The sequence below is a fragment of the Giraffa tippelskirchi genome, chromosome 8 (assembly GCF_054371585.1).
Source record: "Giraffa tippelskirchi isolate mGirTip1 chromosome 8, T2T-mGirTip1v1.2.pri, whole genome shotgun sequence".
Lineage (NCBI taxonomy): Eukaryota > Metazoa > Chordata > Mammalia > Artiodactyla > Giraffidae > Giraffa > Giraffa tippelskirchi.
This window is the reverse complement of record NC_137282.1, coordinates 86,157,245-86,181,319: the sequence shown is the minus strand read 5'-3', so window position 1 is coordinate 86,181,319 and position 24,075 is coordinate 86,157,245. Positions and strand designations below refer to the sequence as shown.

At 38.1% G+C, this 24,075-nt stretch overlaps 1 protein-coding gene across 2 annotated transcripts in view; it reads left to right on the top strand.

Moving 5' to 3' along the window:
* The window catches only part of C6 (complement C6), an 80,436-nt gene that overhangs the window by 27,018 nt on the left and 29,343 nt on the right, over window positions 1-24,075 (top strand). For both annotated transcript variants that reach the window (XM_081517549.1, XM_081517550.1), the window contains exons 8-14: window positions 4,996-5,236; window positions 10,088-10,210; window positions 15,375-15,541; window positions 16,953-17,178; window positions 18,321-18,492; window positions 19,077-19,188; window positions 23,119-23,251. In XM_081517549.1, the coding sequence (XP_081373675.1) occupies window positions 4,996-5,236; window positions 10,088-10,210; window positions 15,375-15,541; window positions 16,953-17,178; window positions 18,321-18,492; window positions 19,077-19,188; window positions 23,119-23,251 (1,174 nt within the window). The remainder of the gene's footprint in view (window positions 1-4,995; window positions 5,237-10,087; window positions 10,211-15,374; window positions 15,542-16,952; window positions 17,179-18,320; window positions 18,493-19,076; window positions 19,189-23,118; window positions 23,252-24,075) is intronic.

Sequence of the window (24,075 nt, the reverse complement as noted above, 5' to 3'; positions counted from 1 at the left end):
ACCAACTCCCTGAGTCCACCCAAACCCATGTCCATTGAGTCGGTGATGCCATCCAACCATCTCATCCTCTGTCATCCCCTTCTCCTCCTGCCCTCAATCTTTCCCAGCATCAGGGTCTTTTCCAATGAGTCAGCTCTTCGCATCAGGTGGCCAAAGTATTGGAGTTTCAGCTTCAACAGGTTAATGCACATAATTAAACCAATGTTTTTCTTTTATTCCATGAAGTAATATATAGCCTCCACCAAAGGATTATTCATTTATCTACTCCCCACATTCCATTCCCACGATCTCCTAGAAAACATATTTGCTTCTTTCTTTCCCCACCACTACCATCACAAGCCTCCAAAGCCTCCAGTTTTATCGAGATAGTTCAAAATCTTTGTATTCCAAGCTATTCCTAAGGATTGTTTTGTATTATTTTTTATATTATATATGTTTACTAGTAGTTTATTCTGGATCCCATCTTCCCTATTAACAATTCCTCACATAATACTGATAAATTCCAGTTCATAATATGTATTTTGTATTTGTGCTTTATTTATATATGTATTTCTATGTATGTGTGTATGTGTATATATATTACATAGGTCTACATCCCATATAGATGCTCATCACCACTTCTTCTTTCATCTTCCCTTTCTTGAGATCCTGTTCTCATTCAATTGCCGTATTTTCAGTGTTTTCTTTAGGTAGGATACGTGCAAAGTATATTCCCTACGTCCTTATGTATCTACAAGCGTCTACCTTTTCACTGAACAATAAAGATACAAAATATCTTGACTGGATAAAGTAATCTTGGAACACAGTCTTCTTTTCTTGATAGCTGGTGGATGTTATTCTACTATCTTCTAATTTCTATTGTTACATAGGGAAAATTACATGTAAGCTGATCTTCTTTTTTTTGTTCTCTCTCTGGAAATTTACAATTTTTAATATTCTAAGCATTGGACTTTATCTACTAATCTTGCCAGGAACTAATGGAACTTTTCAATTCATAAAACTGCATCTTTATTGGTTAATCTTTCCTCATATCTTCCTCTTTCCTTTTTTGCTTGTAAAATCTTCTAGATATGTATTCCAACTCTTAAATGATTTAGGGGATAGATTTCTGTTAGGTATTTTTAGACATTTACAAGTGTCTTTTAAAATAGTATCTATTTCTCATTACAACCACCACTCTAAGTAGGATTTGTTCTTTCCAAAGAGACATATGGGGAGATTGAGTCCTGAATCCTAGAACTTGATGGAAGATGTGAAAAGAATAGACAGAAGTACCAGTGTCAGAACCAATGGGACCAGCACTGGAGGGCACCATTTTATTGCTCTTTCTGTTTCTACCATAGTGCCCCTCATATTTTTTATTAATTTATTCATACACTTAGGTAAATATGAGTACTTATAGTACTTTACAGATAATTTTTCCAAGCATTTCATTTGTCTTCAAAAGAACCCTACGAGGTAATGTTGTTGTTCATTCAGTCATGTCCAACTCTTTGCGACCTCATGGACTGCAGCATGCCAGGCTTTCCTGTCCATCATCATCTGCTGGAGTTTGCTGAAAGTCATGTCCATTGAGTCAGTGATGCCACCTGACCATCTCATCCTCTGTCATGCCCTTCTCCTCCCGCCTTCAATCTTTCCCTGCATCAGGGTCTTTTCCAATGAGTCAGCTCTTCGTATTAGGTGGCCACAGTATTGGAGCTTCAGCATCAGTTCTTCCAGTGAATATTCAGGGTTGATTTCTTTTAGAATTGACTGGTTTGATCTCCTTGCTGTCCAAGGGACTCTCAAGAGTCTTTTCCAACACCACAGTTCAAAAGAATTAACAGGTAATGGTAGGTATTTTTTAACATCATTTTGCAGACCTACCCTGTATCAGGCACTAAACTCAAGTACAAGAAGCTAAGTGACTCTCATGATCGTAAAATGAGTAAATACCAGAGTTGGGAATTGAAATCAATTTTTGCCCACTATTCACATCTACCACATTATATTTCAAGCTTCTTGCTTATTTTCATCAAATTCTGAAAAGAGTATAGCTCTAATGATATGAGCATGTAAAAAAAGAACAAAACAGATTCCTTGTATAACACAGATTGTTAGCCCAGTTTAAAAGTTTTTTATTTATTTATTTTTGACTGTGCTGGGTCTTCATTGCTACGCAGGCTTTCCTCTAGTAGTAGCAAAGTCGCAGTGTGCAGGCTTCTCATTATGGTGGCTTCTCTTGTTGAGGAGCATGGACTTGGGCACATGGGCTTAGTTGCTCCACGGCTTTTGAGATCTTCCCAGATCAGGGATCAAACCCATTTCTCCTGCATTGGCAGGCAGATTCTTTACCACTGAGCCACCAGGGAAGCCCCTGTTAGTTCACTTCTGAATGGATTATGGGACATATCATGCCCCTCACGCTTAATCAAATTATATTCTTAAGACAAGTTAGTGTCAGAATTACCAGGAAGTAAAAATACATCTCCCCAGGTCCTTCTTTTAATTTACTGATTCAGACTATCTGGGATTGGGCATGTGATTCTGGCTATTTTTTTTTTAAGTCCTCCAGCTTGCTCTAATATCATATCTGGGATTGGAAATGACTGCCTAAAAATATAATCAAAGATAAGGAGAGAAATGGAGGTGTTGAAATATATATGTGTGTGTGTGTGTGCGTGTATGGTTGTAGTCACTCAGTGATGTCCGACTCTTTGTGATCCCATGGTCTGTAGCCCACTGGGCTCCTTTGTCCATGGAATTCGCCAGGCAAGAATACTGGAGTGGATAGCCATTCCTTTCTTCAAGGAATCTTCCCAACCCAGGGATTGAACTTGGGTCTCCTGCATTGCAGGCAGGTTTCTTTTATTGTCTGAGGCACACACATATGTGTGTGTGTGTGTGTGTGTGTGTGTTTACACAGACACATATATACACCAGTCTCAATATTAAGATTTGCTTCTCAGAACTGGTTTCTAAACTTCTCAAACATGCTAAAGAATACTTATAAAACTCTTATCTGTAGGTAAACAGCTTTTATTTGATCCTCTAATATCTGCCTCAAAGTGGAAATATTTCAGGCTATTCACAGTATCAGGTTCAAACTTATGAAATTGCTGATATTCAACCATTTTTGACTTACAAGATTGGCAGCTTTGTGTGGTTCAACCCAACATCTTTGATTAGATCTGAACAGAATCAGAATATCTCAGGTTAAATAGAAAATGCTTCTGCAACCTCTCTTAATCTTCAAATACTGAAAACAAGGTCCCACAAGCTTGAAAATCATTTCAAGCCCTTCAGTGGCACTCAATGCTTTATATTGTCAAGCACAGATCTGACTGAACATTGGTTGGTCAGATAGTCTGTTTCAAAGTCAAAATATCAGTTACCTCAGTAGGATTCAGTGCGTTTTTGAATTGCTTTACAAGACTGAACCAACATAAAGATGGTTAAAATAATGCAAGATCTCACAAAATGTTGAAGTAGACCATACATAGTTAATAACTTGCTGTCATGTAATTTTTTAGTCCAGGATAGCCAGTTCTAGCCATCAGAAACTGACAAATGGAGCACCAGGGAGATGTTTGCACTAAGTCGAGTTACCAAAATTTCGCTGTATTTCCCACAACTTCGTTTTTAAAGCAACCTGAAAATTTTGAACAGCCTATTTCAATGCACATAATCAAACAGGCATTTCAGATATTCAGGGAGTAAGAGTGCTTCTTCCTAAGAGCACAATGTCCCTCTACCTTTCCAAAGCCAGACCTCCATGATAAAATTCAAATATTAAACTTACAGTTAATGGGCACTTAAAATGTAAGCTCCACAAAGGCATGAATTTTTTCTGCCTTGTTCACATTTGTGTCCACTGCCTCTGAGATAGCTGAGAGAAACATGTATTGAAGGAAAGAAGGGAGCAAGGAGGAAGGGAGGGGAGGAGGGAGGAAGAGCAAGGGGAAAACGGAGAGGGGAATGAATGTTGCCTTTTCCTCAGTGTTTGTGGTGTTTTTTTTTCCCTTGTGTGTTAATAGTCATTTTGTGCCATAATTATAGCACATGGGAAGATAGCTGTTTAATAATTTGCAACCCTAATAATAACATGTTTAACAATTTAACTAATACAGATTTTTGGCTAAAGTATGCCCCTCTCTTTTTATTACTTAAACATTACAATTTGCTAAAACTAAGAAATCAGTTATAATATCTAAAATTTTTTTAAACAACAGTATATGTGGATATACTCATAAAATTCAGTGTCTGTGGAAAAGGACAATTTAATGGAATGAAATTTGGGGCAGCTACCAACCACATAATCCTAAATTAACCTGAAATAACAAGAGAAGATTAAAGAAAAAAAGAACCTCCAAACAAATAGTTCTGTTTGTGGATGGAGGACAGAGAATACAAACAATTTAGTTTAATTTTACCGCCTACATAATTTTGAGTCATAGCATTTTGGAGTTGAAAGGAGTGTGAAATGTCACAGATGAAGGCTGTGCATAGATGACTTTTCCCAGACAACTGAGACCCAGAGAATTGACACTCTTTCCCCCGCTGGTAGACAAAGCTGTGACTTGAATCTCATTGTGTAACTTCCAGCTGAAAATGTATACAATAATTTTTCAATTATTTGTATTAGCAAGACTTTCTAAAGAAAAATGCAGTAGGGGTGCACCCACGATTGACCATCAAGAAAGAAAGATTTACTTTCTGATCCTTGATTTCTTTTTGGTAGACAGCATATCCCTCAATCACACAATTTACATGATTGAGGTCATCTTATCTGTTTAACGTTTTGAATATCTAAGGAAACTGAACTGAAGGAAAAGGTACTGGAAAAATAAGATGAAAATTATCATTTTGTATGTGGGAACATTCAAAGGACAGTTAACAATCATAATGCTATGGATACAATGAAGTTGATGATAAACATTTAATGTTTGATGCCTCAAGCTTTCATTACCTTTAATCATCTTTTTTTTTTCCTCTTTCTTCTCTTCCATTTAGGCTTCCAGTTTTATTAGGATCCATAAAGTCATAAAAGTCTTAAACTTCACAATGAAAACTAAAGATCTGCAGCTTTCTGATGTCTTCTTGAAAGCACTTAACCATCTGCCTCTAGAATACAACTCTGCTTTATACAGCCGGATATTTGATGACTTCGGGACTCACTATTTCACCTCTGGCTCCCTGGGAGGCGTGTACGACCTCCTTTATCAGTTTAGCAAGGAGGAACTAAAGAACTCAGGTTCGATTTCTTCAACACTTATTTTTAACTGATAAGATACTGTGTAATGCATTTTTCTCTTACTCTATCCTTTTAGTTCTTTATTGACTTTATTTCGACCATGCTTTATTTCCACCGTGCTTTATTTCCAAAATGATATGAAGAACAACCAAAATGTACACACTCAAGAAAATAAAAATAGAAAATTCAAGCCAAAAGAAGAAGGAGAAATAAATAGGCTTAACCTCTTTGGGCATCAGATTTGTCCCAGAATTTCCTGACATTTAAGAACACCGTAAACTGCCTAGTAGTGGTAAACTAAAGAGAGATTCATGCTATCACCTAAAGGAAAACAAAATTTGTCATGGAACTAAACTCTAAAAAATAATTTACTTATAGAATTTTTATAGGAGATAATTTTATAAAATTGTAATTACAACAAATCTGCTGACACTTTTTTTTTTTTTTTTTGGCCACATGGCTTATGGGATTTCAGTTGCCCAAACAGAGACTGAACCTGGGCCCCTAGGCAATGAAAGCACAGTGGATCTAGTCTTTTTGTTTTAATGATTTTAACTAACAGCCAAGGGCAAAAGATGAAAAGCAATTAATAACTAGACAAGGGACTAAGTTAATATGAGCCAGACATGCACCTACTGGTGGCAAAACTTGAAACCAGACGGAGGCCCTTTTTTTTTGAGGAAAAGTTGCAATTTTATATCTGGGGATCTAATCTGTGATATTTTCTGCTTACATATAAAATAATAATATAAATCTTGGTTTAAAAAATAACTTTTGATTTCTTAACTATTATCTTAGATTACCGATATTCATTTCTATTAGAGCTTAAGTACCTGTTTATAAACTTGTTTTCAGGCTTCATTGTGAAATGACACAGCAACCTTGTGATGCTTCTGTCTTGAAAACACGATTAGGAAATTGTATAATAACCAGAACCCAAGTTTCCAATTCTCTTAAATAAATCAGAATTCTTGATCATTTGACTCTTATACAAAAGAAATCAGGAGTTTATTTTAAAAGACACCAAGCCAACCCTGGGGTCAGTAGAATTTCAATTCCTCTATTCTTACATCTCATTATGGCAAGTAGTTCTATTTGATGTGGGTTCCCTGAGCCCTTCCTAACTTTAAATGAGCAGATGTCCATCATGACCTGCTTTTTAAGAGAGGAGATGGGATATATGTCTTTGAAAAGGATTTTCAGTAAGAAGGTCTTCAAAACTTTTTGCCTGACAGAGTTACTGAAATCCCAGAGATTTACACTGTGATGGGCTTTCCACACTGCCTCCTACATTTCATTACAGTTATCCTTTCCACTGGAGTAATGTTTGCTCGCTGAATTTAATGTCTTTGCCATTGAGAACAGCATCAATGTTAAAGCTGAGCAAAAATGTTTGGGGGAAGTCTCTGGCCCTGGACTTGGTTTCATCTCACTCTAGGGATGAAATTATTCTGGTCACTGCTGCTGAAGCCCAGAGAATAATTTCTCATTCGATAAGGTATACTCATCATGCATTTACAGCAAATCTGCTAAAGGTTTAGAGTTCAGGTCAGTTAAAGAACTATGTGAATCTTTAATCAACCATCCAGGATTTTAATAGTTGAAGCCCCATAACCAAAATGAAGAGTGATGAGCTGTACTTTCTTCCTGAAATATTCTCACTTTCCATCTCTTTCTCTTTAAATAAAGGTAGAGACTTTAGACACGCAGATATACATAATAAGAGAAAGAAAGGGAGTCTGAGTTATCATACGAAACAGGAAACATATAACCATACATACCTATGTACACATACAAACACTACACATATATACATAATATTTATATATATGTATATAAGACATATTCTCATATTTCATATGTAATATATAATCTTATAGTCATGAAATGTGTGCATATATATGTGTGTGTGTGTGTATATATATATATATATATATATATATATACTTCTCTGTGTCACAATAATAATATTGGCACTCAATTTTAACTGTGGTTTAACATGAAACACACTTAGAAAAAAATCTCATTAACATGGAATTCTCCAGTGGGTGTGGTTGTCTGTTTTTGCCCACTCTCAAGATGAATCCATATTTCGGCCTCCTCCCTTTTCCCCTTTTTAGTTCTTTTCCCCCTACTTCGCCACAATGTAGAGCTAGAGTTTAGGCTTAGTTTTATTTGCTTTATTCAATAAGAGTTATATCCCTTGTCATTAATTTAAAAAAAAAATGACTCGAATACCTCAGAGTACTTTTTCTAGTGCAAGAGAATAAAACAAAATTAAATTGCTTTTTATTTGCATCTCTTGATGTATTCCTCTATTCTGCAGTGTTCCATAGTCAATTTAAAACCTTGAATAAAAAGTTGACCTTGCTCCAGTGTGCAAACTAAAAAGAACTTCAGGGACACGGAGAAAACAGTAAACAATTAAAACATCATGTTATACAACATGATGGTAATTTTAAACATGGTAATTTTAAATTCCTTTTGCTGGGAAGTCATGTTCTGCTCTGATTGAAGAAGAAAAACTATTCACCCCACTGTTTATCAGTATGACATTTTTGATTGACACTGTTGATCTTTACCCAGTCAGAGTAGCTGAGGACATTTCCAGAATACTCATTCCTGTGCCACATCAAACTCAGGTTTGAGACTGCAACTCCTTTGTCAGTGTGGATAGGGTCAGACGTAAGCTACAGGGCATCTTATGGAGACGAAAAGGTCGGTACAGAAATTCACTGATAAAGCCTTGACATTTTCAACACCGCGTGACCAATACTATGCCTCATTAGAGAGACTCATCATTCAAATCTTGAAGGATTCTCCTGTAACCCTCAGAAACTGAAATTAATGAGGTTTATAGTTCATTAATTATGCTATAGTTAATGAATTGGTCTCATGCAATTTAATTTTCACTTGTAAATCATAGAAGCTAGGGACTTGCCTGGCGATCCAGTGGTTAAGACTCTGCCTTCCAATGCAGAGGATATAAGTTTGATCTCTGGTCAGGGAGCTAAGATCCTACGTGCCTCAGGGCCAGAAAATCAAAGCAAAACAAAAAACCCAGAAGCAATATTGTAACAAATTCAATAAAGACTTTAAAAATGATCCACTTCAAAAAATCATTTAAAATAAATCATAGAAATATAATGAATGAATAAGAAAGGGTTGGGGACTATTAAATTCCTCACACAGGCTCCGTAGCTCAGGGGTTAGAGCACTGGTCTCGTAAATTCCTCACACAGCCCAAACATTTGACTGACCCATTTATAAGAACAATGCCACTGGAAGAAAAATGAGTCATATTTATTCAGCCTAATCAAAACAGTCATCTTTTTTGTTAGAGATTAAAATGCCAGGTACACATGAGGGCTTCAAACCAAGACTTACTTTTACTCCCAATCTTTGATTCATCTCTTTGAACATGTCAAACTATTGAAAAAACTACAAAGTAGGAAGCCTCATCCACATCTACTCAGCTTCATTCCTTGGTGAGCTGCACACTCAGGTTTATATTCTAGCATCACACACTCACATGGTGCCTCTGGCTCTGATAACACTCTGCCTTGCCTCTTGTAACCTGCAACCCTAAGAATCAGTATTTGATAAACAACTTTGCTTTAAGGTGCTCAACAGTTCACAAAACAGCTCTCTCTCTTATGTGCTTGTATTTTGCAAGGCAATTGTAAACTAAACAGCAAAAAAATTGGATTCTAATTTTGGTGTTTCACGTACTAGGACAGGTGACTTGGGAAGCTGTTAAAAAAAAAAAAAGAAAACACTCCTCAAACTACCCCAGAGAGGCAGTACCAAGTCAGCCTCCAAACAGCCACACCTGTTTCCCTGCCTCTGTTCCACTCTATCCCTGACATCCCCCATTGATTTTGAAGTCCTTAAGAATAATGGACCAGCATTAGGGCGGGAAAGACTGATTTAGATACCAAAATCTTCAACAAACGATGTTTGATGTTCGGAAGTTTGGCAAAAGATCAGAACAATGAGGACCAAAGGTATTAGAACTGATACCCTGAGTCTTAGAGCATGAGGATTTTTACAAGACTTATACAACTGTGGTGTGTCATCCTGTGCAAGCAGTCCTGGGAAACTAGGAAGGTATTAAGCCCAGCTCCCACTCCTAAAGAGACTGGGAACCAGGCAGCATCAACCTCCTTTGAAGACAACAGGGAAAACGTATCAAGTACGGGCTTGAATTAAGATAAGGAGAAAGGCTGAACAGTCCCGGAGGACAGTGAAGAGTTCGTGAGTCAGGAAGTCAGAGTTTCTGAGAGCAAAACAAAAGAGTTTTGGAGGTAGAGGTAAAGGTAGAATGAATGGCCAAGTCAGGGAGAGGAAGCTTAGATGAGTGTGGGAATGAGTGTTCAGGGAAGGAGAGGTGACCAACGAGATTTACATTTGAGGTGGTGAACAGAGGAAGAAGTGAAACGGACTCAGTCCTCATAGAATCAGCTATGGCCCCCAAAGAACGGTGCCCCCTGATGATGGGGCACCAAAAGAGCAGGTGTTCATCTCTTGATTTGCTGTACAGGGGCAGTGGCCAACAGCATGGGCAAGCTTAGAGGTTTATTGTGTGCAGACAACATGGAGAGGCCAACATGATCCCCATAGGGAAGATGGCAGGGACTCATAGATACCTCTACTCTTCAGGATGTCCCATGGCCTGTGAAGAACCGCCTTTGTAGTAAAAGCCATTAATCATTCGAGCTCACAGGAAGCAGAGGAGCTGGGTGCTGGTACAGAGAACCTGTAGCTTCCCGAGCGCTCCCAGTCTCATGCTCTTCTCTGAATTCTCCAGGGTGCATTCTCAGGGTTTTTTTCTTGTACTTTATTTCCCAGGTTTAACAAAGGAAGAAGCCAAAAATTGTATCCGGATTGAAACAAAAAAACGCTTCCTTTTTGTTAAAAGAACAAAAGTGGAACACCGGTGCACCACTAACAAACTGTCAGAGAAATATGAAGGTAACTACTCTCTTAGCAGCTTACCTAGTGGGTTCTGACTGACAATAATTTAAGTGCTATATTGCACTTGACTGTGACTGCACTATTTTTCTATTTATTAGTTTCATTTATCTGCCTCAGAGCCCTATGTGTGGTATGGAGGGAGCAAATCAAATATTAGTACCACTCAAAATGGGACATGGTTAGGATTTTCTTTATCTCCTATTTTAGGTTGTTTGAATGCACATTTATTGATTCTTCCTATGGGCCAAACCCAGTACTAGACATTGTAAAGTAAGGACAGACATGAACTAGGTATTCCATTCAAGGAGTTTACAAAGTAAGGATGCATATAGGCAACCATTAAAAATACAGAAGATGTAGTGCACATATACAATGAAATACTACTCAGCCATAAAAAAGAATGAAATAATGCCACTTGCATCAACATGAATGGACCTAGAGATTATCATACTAAGTGAAGTCAAACAAAGACAAATAACATATGATATCACTTATATGTGGAATCTTAAATAAGATACAAATGGACTTATTTACAAAACAGAAACAGATTCATGGTTGTAGAAAACAAACTTATGATTATCAAATGGGAAGTGGAGGTAGGGATAAATTAGGAGTTTTGGATTAGAAGATACAACCTAGTTTATGTGTGCCTAGTCACTCAGTTGTGTCTGACTCTTTGTGACTCATGGACTGTAGCTCCTCTGTCCAATAGGCTCCTCTGCTCTTGGAATTCTCCAGGCAAGAATACTTGAGTGGCTTGCCATTTTCTCCTCCAAGAGATCTTCCCAACTCAGGGATTGAACCTGGGTCTACTGCATTTCAGGTGGACTCTTTACCATCTGAGCCACCAGGAGAGACCCAAACTACTATATATAAAATAGCTAAACAACAAAGTCCTACTGTATAGCACAAGAAACTATATTCAATATCTTATAATAAACCATAATGGAAAAGAATATGAAAAAAAAATATATATATATATTTACATATGTGTGCTCAGTCGTGTCTGATTCTTTGCAACCCCATGGACTGTAGCCCACCAGGCTCCTTTGTCCATGGAATTTTCCAAGCAAAAATACTGGAGTGGGTTGCCACTTCCTACTCCATATTTACATATATATATATATTTAATATATATATAAAACAGAATGATTTTGTTGTACACTAGAAACTAACACAAAATTGTATATCAACTATACTTCAATTAAAAAAAAAAAAACAGACTGATGCGTTCTAAGAGGGGGGATTTCCAGACAGCTCAGTGATAAAGAATCTGCCTGACAATGCAAGAGACACAGGTTTGATCCCTGGGTCAGGAACCTCCTATGGAGGAGGAAATGGCAACCAACTCCAGAATTCTTGCCTGGGAAAGCCCATGGACAGAGGAGCCTATCAGGCTACAGTCCATGAGGTTGTCAAGAGTCAGACGCATGCACGGAAGTTCTAAAAGTAGTACATTAAAAACGCTCAGATAACCAAGTGAGAAACCTGAGTACTGTCTTTCGTTTCTCAGAGTGCTGTCTTCATTGCCTCTACATGCAGTAAGCAGTCATTCCTCCTCCTTAATATTTCTCCCAGTTCTCCCTGGTTCCTCATTTCCATGCACATGCCTTCCATTCATCATTTCCAACTTGGATTACCACAGAGGCCTCCCAGCTCGTCCCCTTGCCTCTGGTCTTGCCTTATTCTACATGTTTTTGAGAGGAATATTCTCCAAGGCAAATCTTATCATGAAACACTCAGGCCTTAAACATGTCATGGCTTCATATAGCCTTGAAGATAAGTTCCTGCCTTACTTTCTGCCTAGCTAAGTTTCTGCCTCTCTTTCCTAAAAAGTCATGCTCTTAACTGTGCCTTGTCATTATAAATAACTCCTTCTCTGTGTAAAATTCTTATTCCCTTATTTTTCCTGACTGATTACTACTTCTGCTCAGAACAAAGGGAATCACAGAAACTCCCAAAATATGAAGCTTATATTGTCACTGGGGGAGAGTCAAGGAATAGATAATAATATCATATTTACTATAATAATAAGTAGATAGTTTTAAATATCAGAGGCTATTGATGGTTTACATGTGAATGCCCATGTTGAATATAAGCAAAATGAGAGCTGATTTGATAACTACACATTTGTATTACAGCCAAAAAAAGAGCAGTATGCAATCAACCTAGTAATGTAAACCAGAGAATATACAGATTCTATACCAGTTTGTCTTGCAGTAGAATAATTTAATAAGAATGAAAATATAGTAAATCAAGAGCTCAGAGTTTGAAAAGATTAAATATAAGAATTAACTGAAAAGGAAGATTTCAAAACTAAGGTACAAGGACACAAATATTGAAAAGAATCACCATTACAGTTATAAATAGACACTGCAAGTTCAAGATATAATTGTCTGAAAGTAAAATTAATAAAAGAAAGATCTAAAGTAATTCATAATAAATGCAGAAAAATTCAGATATTAACCATTATTAAAGAATATCTAATGGAAATAGAATGACAAATTTAATATATGGGAATTAGTGTTCCTGAAATAGAGAGCCCAAGAAATGAAACAGGAAAACTATTTTAATAAGTAAGTAAATATATGAACGTGTCCCTGAAAGAAAGGATGAAATTTGTCTTGATTATTTGTATCAGAAATATGGTTCAAATATACAATTTCAAGGCAAATTCTAGCTAATTAACTAAATTCAAAGATTCTTAAAATGAATTCAAGTACCTTAGCTGAAAAAACAATTTCCCTATAGAATAACAACAAAATCTGGCTGGTGTCAGACTTATTGACAAAATGCAATGCAAAGACAATAGAGGAATGTTCACAAACTTCTAAAATAGAAAAGAAAATGTGTTCATATGTAAACATAACAGAAAGACATCTCAAAACATGAGAGCATTCTGGAAATGTTCATTCTTGAGTACTCAATGAATAAAAACTACTCAACTGTAAAATCCATCCAACATACAGATGAGAAAATGTCCAAAATAAACTCATAGTTTTCAGCTTCTAGGAATAACATGAAGACACTGCAAAACCAGAGACTATTGCAGTAGTATCCAAACCGATTAATCAACCCAATCATCCATCCTATCCAGCTAATATTCCTGAATTGTGTCAACTCTCCAACCCAAGTTTTTAGTGCCTGATTTATAGCACATTCGCAACTAACAGTTACCAATCACAACGGCAATTTGCCTAAAAACAAAGACGTATTTATGTTGTTTTCTAAAAGCACACTTAAGAATATAGATATGTCTATTTCTAACCCTGAGCTAGTTTCAAAAGATAGTCTATATAAAACAGACAGAATTTTTCATTATCTTGCTCATCATAGCTGTCGTTGAGTCTCTCAGTCAAGTCTAACTCTTCTGTGACCCCATGGACTATAACCCGCCAGGTTCCTCTGTCTATGGGGTTTTCCAGGCAAGAATACTTGAGTGGGTTGCCATCTCCAGGGGATATTTCCAACCCAGGAATCGAACCCAACTATCCTGCATTGCAGTGTACTCTTTACCTCTGAACCACTAGGAAACCCCTGGTTTTGATATCATATCATAGTGATAATACTTCATAAAACTCCTTGAAACTTTTGATATGTTTTGAGGCCGCTTTGGTGTCAAACTCATGTTGTGACAATGAGAAGCTTGCATAAGAAAGAGAAGTATCTGTTCTTCCTTCTACTAGTTGTTTTGCTTATGTTTGCGCTATAGGCATCATCTTCAGTCTGATTTTTCTTTCTGGAATCTTTTAAAGCCATTTATTCACTTGTAAGCATTCTGTTCATAGTATTTAATAGAATAATAAATAGACTTAGCTCTAGTTCTTTCTTCAAGATCCCAAGCTTATCATATATAACTCTTACCATAGTGTCATTCCACTTATGACATATATGATATCAATCTAGTAAGTCAGAATCACTGTCAATAGGTATATGATATATTGGCAAATAACGACTTCTGTCATATTTCCTATGAAAAATAAATGCAAAAAAAAATCCTCTAAAATTTTCTTCCTATATCCCTCTTAAGCAGCTCACTTTGAAAAGGACCATAGTTTTTTCATAGAGAGAGTATTTCATCCATTGTTTTAATCATCTAGTCTCTCTCACTGCAGAATTTTTAAATAGGGGCATGGCTGAACCTTACTGACACTCCAGAACAGACACGAAATCAATGCCGTTAACTATTACCCATATCACTAACCTCTTTTCCATTTGATTTTCTCATTATAATTTTTTATCACCCCGCTGGGCTTCCTAGGTGGTATAGTGGTAAAGAATCCACATGCCAATGCAGGAGCCTCAGGAGACCCAGGTTTGATCCCTGGAGCAGGAAGATCCTCTGGAGAAGGAAATGGCAACCCACTCCAGTATTCTTGACTGGAAAATTCCATGGACAGAGGAGCCTGGCAGGCTAGAGTCCATGGGGTCGCAAAGAGTCGGACATGACTGAGAACGCACACACACTCATATTAAAGACACTATTAGTTAATAGGAATTGTTTTGAAAATGTATGTAAAAGATCTTTGCTATATACAGTAAATGCATTACCTCTAAAGCAACAGTGTGCCAACTCTTACATTTAATTTTTCCCTTTGGTTAGTTGTACTTTTACTCCTATCTTTAAGCTTAAAAGCATTCTATCACCTTTTTTCTGTAGTTGTAGTCAGTTATGTCATGGTGGTCCACTGAATGGGTGCCAGAAACCATGTGGTTTATGTTATTCTGGGGCCCAAGACATATGCTTATATAAGTCAAAAGTGGGAGGTTTGGCATCAAAGAACAGGAGGCAGAGTCCTTAGTCCCCTCTCCCTCCTTAGTAACCACGTGTTCCAGGCCAAATTACTTCTGGCTTCAAAGTCCATGTTTATTATAACACCTACTTCTCAGGATTGTTATGAGAATTACATGAATAATGAGAGTAGAGTGCCCTGCATACACAAGTTGCTTAATAAATGGTAGCTGTTAGCACTATGATTATCATTTCTATTATTAAACTCCCTCCAGGGACAGGAGGTGTGTTCCAGAGCTTTCACTTAGCTGAGTTAATGGAGCTACAAGGTTCTGCCATCTGCTTCTTTCTCCTGTGCAAATAGGCTTTACTTTCAAGTTTGCATTTGCAATAAAATTAAACAAGTCATTTTCTTGAAATACCTTGCAGGTTCCTTTATGCAGGGATCAGAGAAATCCATATCGCTGGTTCAAGGCGGGAGGAGTGAGTATGCGGCGGCTTTGGCTTGGGAGAAAGGGAGCTCCGGTCCGGAAGAGAGGATATTTTCTGATTGGTTAGAATCAGTGAAGGAAAATCCTTCTGTGATAGACTTTGCGGTAAGATTGAAAAGCATTATGGGTAAGAGCTAAAGCTGTTGTCTGAAAGCCCAAACAATGCATCACACAATTCCTTTTCCATTTTCTTCTCAGATGATGAAAGAAATGTGTTTCTTTGGTGTGCATGCACAATATACCTTTTTAAAAAACATTGAATTACACATCTCTTGTTTTTGCTGTTCGAACAAGCATTCTGTAGTAAGGCATTTAGAATTCCTAGCATACATAAAATACCAGAAGAGGGAATTTGGTGCATAAAACTGCCTAAACTTGCCTAGAGTAGTGCTCTTTATCTTCCCATGTATATAATACATTTGATTTCTGTATTTTTCTTGCAATTCTTTAGTTGATGAGCACTCCTAAATCTTCGTTTATAGCTCTGTGGGATATATGAGATTTTAGATTCATTTGAATTTCTGTTTCTATCACCATTGATTAAATTTACAGTCTTATATTTGTTGTAATTACATTAAAGGGTGTTTTTTGTTATGTCTGAAATACTTTGTCCACAAATCAGTCATATGCCACTTAAACCAGTTTTGCCTGAACCTGAGCACATTTTAAAAAGCCCCTGAAGGAGCTATTCTGCTCATTTCATTCAAATGAAAATAAAGGACTTCAATCACCATGAAAGCAGGATGATTTACATGTAGTGTGAAGATATTTGGAATTCTACAGGTTATGGTAGGAAAATCAGGTCCAGCCATCCATCTGGGCACTTGTGAGTCATACACTGCATAGAGAGTCATTCCTCTGGGGTTTTAAAATGTTGATGAGCCTTGATTTTTGTGTTAGCCCCCATATTTGTTATTGTAATTCTTCTATTGATTCTACCAGCAAGTTCATTTCTCCCTCCACATGTTTTCACCTCGTTCGCCAAAAGCCAATAGTATCGTCCCTGGAGAAACAAAGAACACAGAAAGCCTCTCTTCACTCTTCCCAGATCTTTCTCCTTGAGTCAAACTTGTTGACGTTTCAGCAAAACATTCCTGAGCTGCCTGACTCTTAGTCACTTATCTCCAGAGGTTGATGCTTAATAAGTAAGATGATGTAAATTCTAATAAGTGACACCCCACCTGAGGCTTCCTCCCTAGTAGAAGCGCAGGGAAAGTAAACTCCATGTACATTACACCTGTTGTATTTTAAGGACAGTGGAAGCCAGCTAATCTTGAAGACAGCTGGTCTACCCAGGAGAGAGGGGAAGAAGCTCCCCTGCCCTTCCCTTCCCTCATGGAGAGGGCTTTTCTCTACTGGTTCAATAGACAGATATGCTGTATTCTACAATAATCGCTTTGAAGCATACGATTGTCCAGGTCTTGCCTCTGATTCCACGAGAACTGGGTGGTGATGTCAACATATGCCAAAGGGATGTGACTCTGACTGGACCTCCCCCCTTCCCATCTGCTTTTAGCTTGCTCCCATCACAGACCTGGTCAGAAACATCCCCTGTGCAGTGACAAGACGGAACAACCTCAGGAGAGCTTTTCAAGAGTATGCAGCCAAGTTTGACCCTTGCCAATGTGCTCGATGCCCTAACAATGGCCATCCCGTGCTCTCAGGGACCGAATGCCTGTGTGTTTGCCAGAGCGGCACCTACGGCGAGAACTGCGAGCGACGCTCCCCAGATTACAAATCTAGTAAGTGTCAGTAACTTACTAGAAGGCAGGAAGCTTTCCCCTCCCAAAGGTATTCAGGGTTGGTTGATGAAAACAGCAAAACAAAACAAAACTTGCTCTTGCAATTTCTACCTTATGCAAATTCACAAGGAAATTAGGTCTGGAGAAAATTAGACTCAAAAGTTAAACAGTCTGATGTCAATCTCGGCTGTAACCTATCAGCTGTGTGACCTTGGAAAAAGTCACTTAACCTCTCTGTGCCTCAATCTGTTTTCCATAAAATGAGGATAAGGCCACTATACACTCGAAAGTTATATGTGTGTGTATATGTATATGGGCTTTCCAGGTGGCGCTAGTGGTAAAGAACCCACCTGGCAATGCAGGAAACGTAGAGAAGTAGGTTTGATCCTTGAGTCAGGAAAATCCCCTGGAGAAGGAAATGGCAACGCACTGCAGTATTCTTGCCTGGAGAATCCCATGGTCAGAGGAGCCTGGCAGGCTACATTCCATCAGGTCACACAGAATCAGACACAACTGAAGTGACTAAACAACAAGAACATATGTATATGAAATATACAGCACAATGCCTATAACATAAGATAAATAAAATAAAAAACATACTATAAAGTAAACTATATGATACTGATGTTATGAGTCTCTTATGCATTATAATGTAGAATAAGGATGGCTTGTAATAAGGGATAAATTAAGCCACAATCAAAATTTTCATACAGGACTAAGATATATTCATGGCTACCTCTAATCCTTTTTACAAAGAGGATGTGTCATGGGAGTAAGAATATAGTCTATTACCTTTAGAAATGTATTTTAATATATATATTAGATAGATATATATCCTTTTCAGAAGATGTTAATATGTATACATAGATGTATGCATATATGTACTGTGTGACACATTGCTGATAGTTGAAAATTATTCAGAGCTGTTGTCATTTTATTCTTCCTGTGGGAACAGGAAAGAAAAAACAGATGATGTATCAGCCCCTTTACACAGAGAATTTCTTCTAATCCTGACAACAACCCTATGATATGCTGCAAAGGATCCCACAGCTAAAATGAGAGGCAACCAAGTTGGCCTGGCTTCAAAGCCCCAGTTCTCTGGGCTGCACTGAGATTGGTGGGTGGATGTCCCTGTCTTTCAGATGCTGTGGATGGGAACTGGGGCTGCTGGTCCTCCTGGAGCTCGTGTGATGCTACTTACAGGAGATCGAGAACCCGTGAATGCAACAACCCTGCCCCTCAGCAAGGAGGAACACGCTGTGAGGGGGAGAGGCGGCAAGAGGAGCACTGCACGTTCTCCATAATGCAGAATGAGTAAGGATGGAAAGATGGGTACCGGAGAGAGTGGGCGTCCCCCACCCCCGCTACTAGAGGCTTACAATATTTATTTTCTTATTGCTAAATAAAGAAATACTTAGAATTTTACCTATTCCAACATATCAGTGAGGTGTTAGATCTGCTACTACCCCTTTTCCTCTCTAATATTTTCTCTCTTTTTATCTGTTTTATATACACATATATACAGGCTTCCCAGGTGGCATTAGTGGTAAAGAACCCACCTGCCAATGCAGGAGACATAAGAGACATGGGTTCTATCCCTGGGTCAGGAAGATCCCCTGGAGGAGGTCACGGCAACCCATCCCAGTATTCTTGCCTGGGAAATCCCATGGACAGAGGAACCTGGTGGGCTATAGTCCATGGGGCTGCAAAGAGTCAGACACAATTAAAGCAACTTAGCATGCTCTAAAGCATATATATATATATATATATACACACACACACGTATACATAATGTGTGTGTATATATATATATATGCATTCATATATTTACATACATAGACATTTAAGTATGTGTACATATTTATTTTATTATAAATGTCTTTTTTTTCCCCTTCTAGTGGACAACCATGCATCAGTGATGATGAGGACATGAAAGAAACTGATCTCCCTGAATTAGAATCAGATTCAGGGTGTCCTCAACCAGTCCCTCCAGAAAATGGATTTATCCGGGTAAGCATCCTGACCTTCACTTTAGGTTTGGAATCCAAACAGTAGAACTTAGGAAGCATGCATTTTCTTTTATGTGGAGTTATTTTTTTCTTAGTTTAAGAACCTATTGACTTAAAAGGTAAAAAAGGTAACATTTAGAAAGGCTCCACCACTTCCCCTCTTGAATTCCCTGAAGACGTCCTCATACCTAATCATTAGACCAAAGGATGGCAGGGTCTTTTGTGCTCCTTGGCACTAACTCGTGTGCTGATGACACATTTATGTGAGTGGAGAACGGTTTGGATGACTTCTCTAAGAGTCTACAACTAAGATCTGACTGTTTATTTCTGAATCTGAACAAACTAACCCCCTATCTAAGGCACATTATCAGGGAAACAAATTAGATTGACTATAACATAGTCAGTGTTGAATCTATAATGATTTATTAGGCTAAATACCTATAGAACTCTTAAGCAATCGAAGTTTTATTACCTTTTATCTCTTTTATTTAAACCACTGTATGATTCTATGATTCAGTTCAGTTCAGTCGCTCAGTCGTGTCCGACTTTTTGCGACTCCATAAAAACAACTTTTTTGTTAGACAGTTCTGTGACTTTAGATATAAATTTTCAGGAGATACATAATACTTAAAATTGATCACAGGAGGCATGTGCCTTAATCAATTTTACATTTTTAAAAGAAATTTTACCTTTCTTAAACCCAATAAAGCCTTTAATTTGTTTCCAACTGTATCATATTTATGATTAAAGAGCCATAACCTTCGATTCTCCAAAGCCAGCAAATAAATATCCACAGAACAGTGTCTGCACTAATATATCTTCCCTGTTCATTCATCTTCTGTTCATGTATAAGGTGCTAGGCCTAGAGGTGTGAAGGGGAAGAAATATTTTGGAGAGGAGTAATGTCTTTGGCCACCTGATGTGAAGAGCTGAATCATTAGAAAAGACCCTGATGCTGGGAAAGATTGAAGGCAGGAGGAGAAGGGGATGGCATCACCAACTCGAGGGACATGAGTTTGAGCAAGCTCCAGGAGTTGGTGATGGACAGGGAAGCCTGGTGTGCTGCTGTCCACGGGGTCACAAAGAGTCAGACGTGACTGAGCGGCTGAACTAAACTGAATGTTCATTAGTCCTTACTGGAGAACCAGAGATTCTCAAACTCCGAAGTCTTGAGCAAGGCCCAGAAACTTTCATAACAAGCAAGATCTCATGTAATACTGGTGCTACTAGTTGGGGAGCCACACTTTGGGAACAAATCCTTTAGGACAGGGATCGGCAAACTATGCCCACAGGCCAAATCTGGTCTGCCCTCTGTTTTTCTTTTTCTTTTCTTTTTCAGTATTTATTTATTCATGTTTGGCTGTGCTGAATCTTTGCTGCTGCTCCATTTTTTCTCTAGTTGCAGCAGGCAGGGCCTACTCTTTGTTGTGGTGAACGGGCTTCTCATTGCCGTGGTGACTCTTGTTGAGACACAAGCTCTAGAGTGAGCAGGTTCAGTAGTTCCAGGCTTTAGAGCTCAGGCTCAATAGTTGTGGTGCACAGGCTTAGTTGCTCCAGGGCATGTGGGATCTTCCTGGACCAGGGGTCGAACCGTGTCCCTTGCATTGGCAGGTGGATTCTTTACCACTGAGCCACCAGAGAGGCCCTTTTCTTCCTTTTTCAAGTGAAGTTTTTTGGAACACAACTACATTCCTTTGTTTACATAATGACTATGACTTTTTTGTGCAACAGTGGCACAAGGTGACAGACACTACCTGGCCTATAATTGACTCTCAAGGCCCTTTATAGAAATAGTTTGCCAATCCCTGCCCTTTTCAATATTATCCTCACAATTACACTTTGTCACATTCAGATTTCTAAATAATTTTTAATCTCTTTGCGTCAGTTGCTTACATAAATTGTTAAAATGATTGACATTCTAATTTTAAAAACACACAAAAGGTTTAAACAGTGATTCATTATTCTAATGACTGTTCATAAAATTAGAATATATGTTTCCATTTCTATGAATAAGTTCACTCCTTGTTTCAATTTACTCTTTATTAAGGGCCTAATTCCTACCTAACAATAGTTTTTGCTCAAAAGTAAGACAATTTTGACTTTCCTAATAAGTACCTTCTAGAATTCCTAGTAGCAAAATGCCCCTTTTATGGAGTCAGAGGCAGATATGCCTCATTCCAGGCTGGAGCAACCATGCCAGTGCGTGTGAAGATATCTGTTTAGTGACCAAAGACGCTTACCCCAGAGGAAAGTGACAGTGACTCTGGGTAAAGGCCCTTGCTAAGCTGGTTTAGCAGATGTGTTGACCAAAGCTTGATGGCTGCAGCATATACTTTTAGGTATAGCTTCATAAGAGAAATGAAGCAGAAGCTTGTGACAATAACTTATTGCAGAATGATTGTGAGGGAAAATGTGCAGCCTTTGAATAAAACATCCAGATCATTAATACTACTCATCATGCCATTCCCCTTGGAAACACAGCCATATACATAATAACCAATGATGGGATGCTCTTTTTGTATTCAGAAAATTAATCATCTTCTGGGAGACAAGTTGAATCACATGGCCACATAGTAACAAAGGTTGATAATTGAACTTTCACCTCCCTCAAAATTCCCATCTTCAATTCTCAGAGAATAACTTCCTAGTCAGTTCTTTGTACTTGCCTCCCATTCAGTAAGGAGAGACTGTTACATTACTGTCTTCCTAAGAAGGAGAGTGTTTTTCATTTTATTTAGCATAGTTATCAAGCCCTGTGTGAGGCTCAGATGGTAAAGAATCTGCTTCCAATGCAGGAAACCAGGGTTTGATCCCTGTGTCAGGTAGATATCCTGGAGAAGGGAATGGCAACCCACTCCAGTATTCTTGCCTGGAGAATCCCATAGACAGAGGAGCTTGGCGGGCTACAGTCCATGGGGTTGCAAAGAGTCTGTCTCAACAGAGTGACTAACACACACATAAAGACTTGTGAGGCAGAGATCTGGTAGAAGAAATACCACTCAGGCATAGGTGTGGGGCTGATAAATGTGATAAACATAAAATAGAAATTTGTGCAAATTTCTCTCCAAAACCAAAAGGATGATACACGTGATGAAACTGGTAAATGAAAGAGATTTCCCACACAGGAAATTCTATTTGAGTTGGGTCTCGGGACAATGGAAGAGAGAAGATGTTGAGGATAGAGGAAACAGCTAATAAAGATATGGAGGCATGAAAGAGAATATTATGTGCAAAGAATGGTAGATGCCTAGATGCCTTTGTTTTCCTAGAGCATAGATTCTATGGGAAGAAATGGCAAGAGGTGAGGATGGGGAAGTGGGTTAAGTTTCATATTCCAAGTTAAGAATATAAAATCCACTTTACCTTAAAATCGTTTAGTGAACTCCCTCATGCCAATAGTTGCACTTTAATTACACATTAACTAGGAAAATATGTAATGCCCAATAGGTTATTAGGAACACTTTCAAATGATTTGTAGTCAATTTGTTACCATAGCAATTGCATATATTTGCTGCATATGTAGAATACATTACTTACTCAGTTTATAGCCACTACAGGATATGTATATAGTTTTCTTATTCTTGCAATAGTAAACCATCACATATACAGAAGGGAGTAAGTTATTAAGTAAATATATATATATATATTCTGATCAATTGAAAGTAGCAATATGGAAGAAGGATTAGAAAAGAGACTAGTTAGTTGTTAGATAAGTAGATAGTTGTGGTAAGAGATAATATGTACGGTGAGCAAAGGCAGTGATGATGGCAAAGGACAGGAGCGAACTTTGAGAGATATTTAGAAGTATAAATTTAGCAGACTCTGAGTAGATACAGGAATTAAGGAACAGAAAATATCTAGGAGGGCTCTGAGGTGTTTGAAGATATTATTCATAACATTAGTAATGTGCTGATTTCTTTTTTAATTCTAGAATGAAAAGAAACAGTACTCGGTTGGAGAAGAAGTTGAAATTTTATGCTTTACTGGATTCAGAGCTGTTGGATACCAGTACTTCAGATGCTTACCAGACAGGACCTGGAGGCAAGGAGACTTGGAATGCCAACGTGAGAACTGGGCAGATCCTCTATGGGACTCTGCTAAAGAATGAACATGCCCAAAATAAATAAAGCAAAGTAACACCCTTAGATTAGTACATTTTACCATTTTTCAGTAACTCTGGTGAAAAGATTTAGTGAAACAGAAAATAGGATTCGTCTGCTAAAATTAGATTTCAAACTGTCTTCATATTTTAGTTCTCGCCCCTGCATGTTAGCCGGACTGTGAGGCTTGTGCTTAAAAAGAAATTGGGGACTTCTGCTAACTGCATCCAACCACAGACATCGGCCTGGCCCAGTGTACAAAGAGATGCAAGCTAATGGGTCCCAGGGAAATGATGCTTAACTCTTTACGTGTCAGAGATGGCATGTCATGTGAAATGCAGTTTTCTCCTTGGAGCACATTGGCATACTTTGCTGGAAAAGAGAGCAAGGGTTTGTAGGCTCCACACATACCCATGCTTCATCAGAGTCAAAATGTGATTCAAACAAGGCTCAGATGGGGACTCCAAAGAGTTATTATGGAATACCATGACACAAAGTTGAGACCAGTGTAAATTAGAACATCCTGCCTCTGTATCACCCACAGGGCAGCCACCTGCTTTTGGGAAAACTCACTGGGGAGAAGAGTGAAAAAGACTATTTCTTGAAATGTCCCAATGATGTAGTAAAAGTTACGAGTATCTGAAATCATTTCCTTAGCAAGTTCTTCCATTAATGGAACTAAAGGCAGTTTCTCAGTGGAAGCCTGGCATCCTCAACCCCCCGTTTTTCTGCTCAAAAGGCAGCATTAACGCTGAACCAATGTGGTCAATCACATTAAAATCATTTCC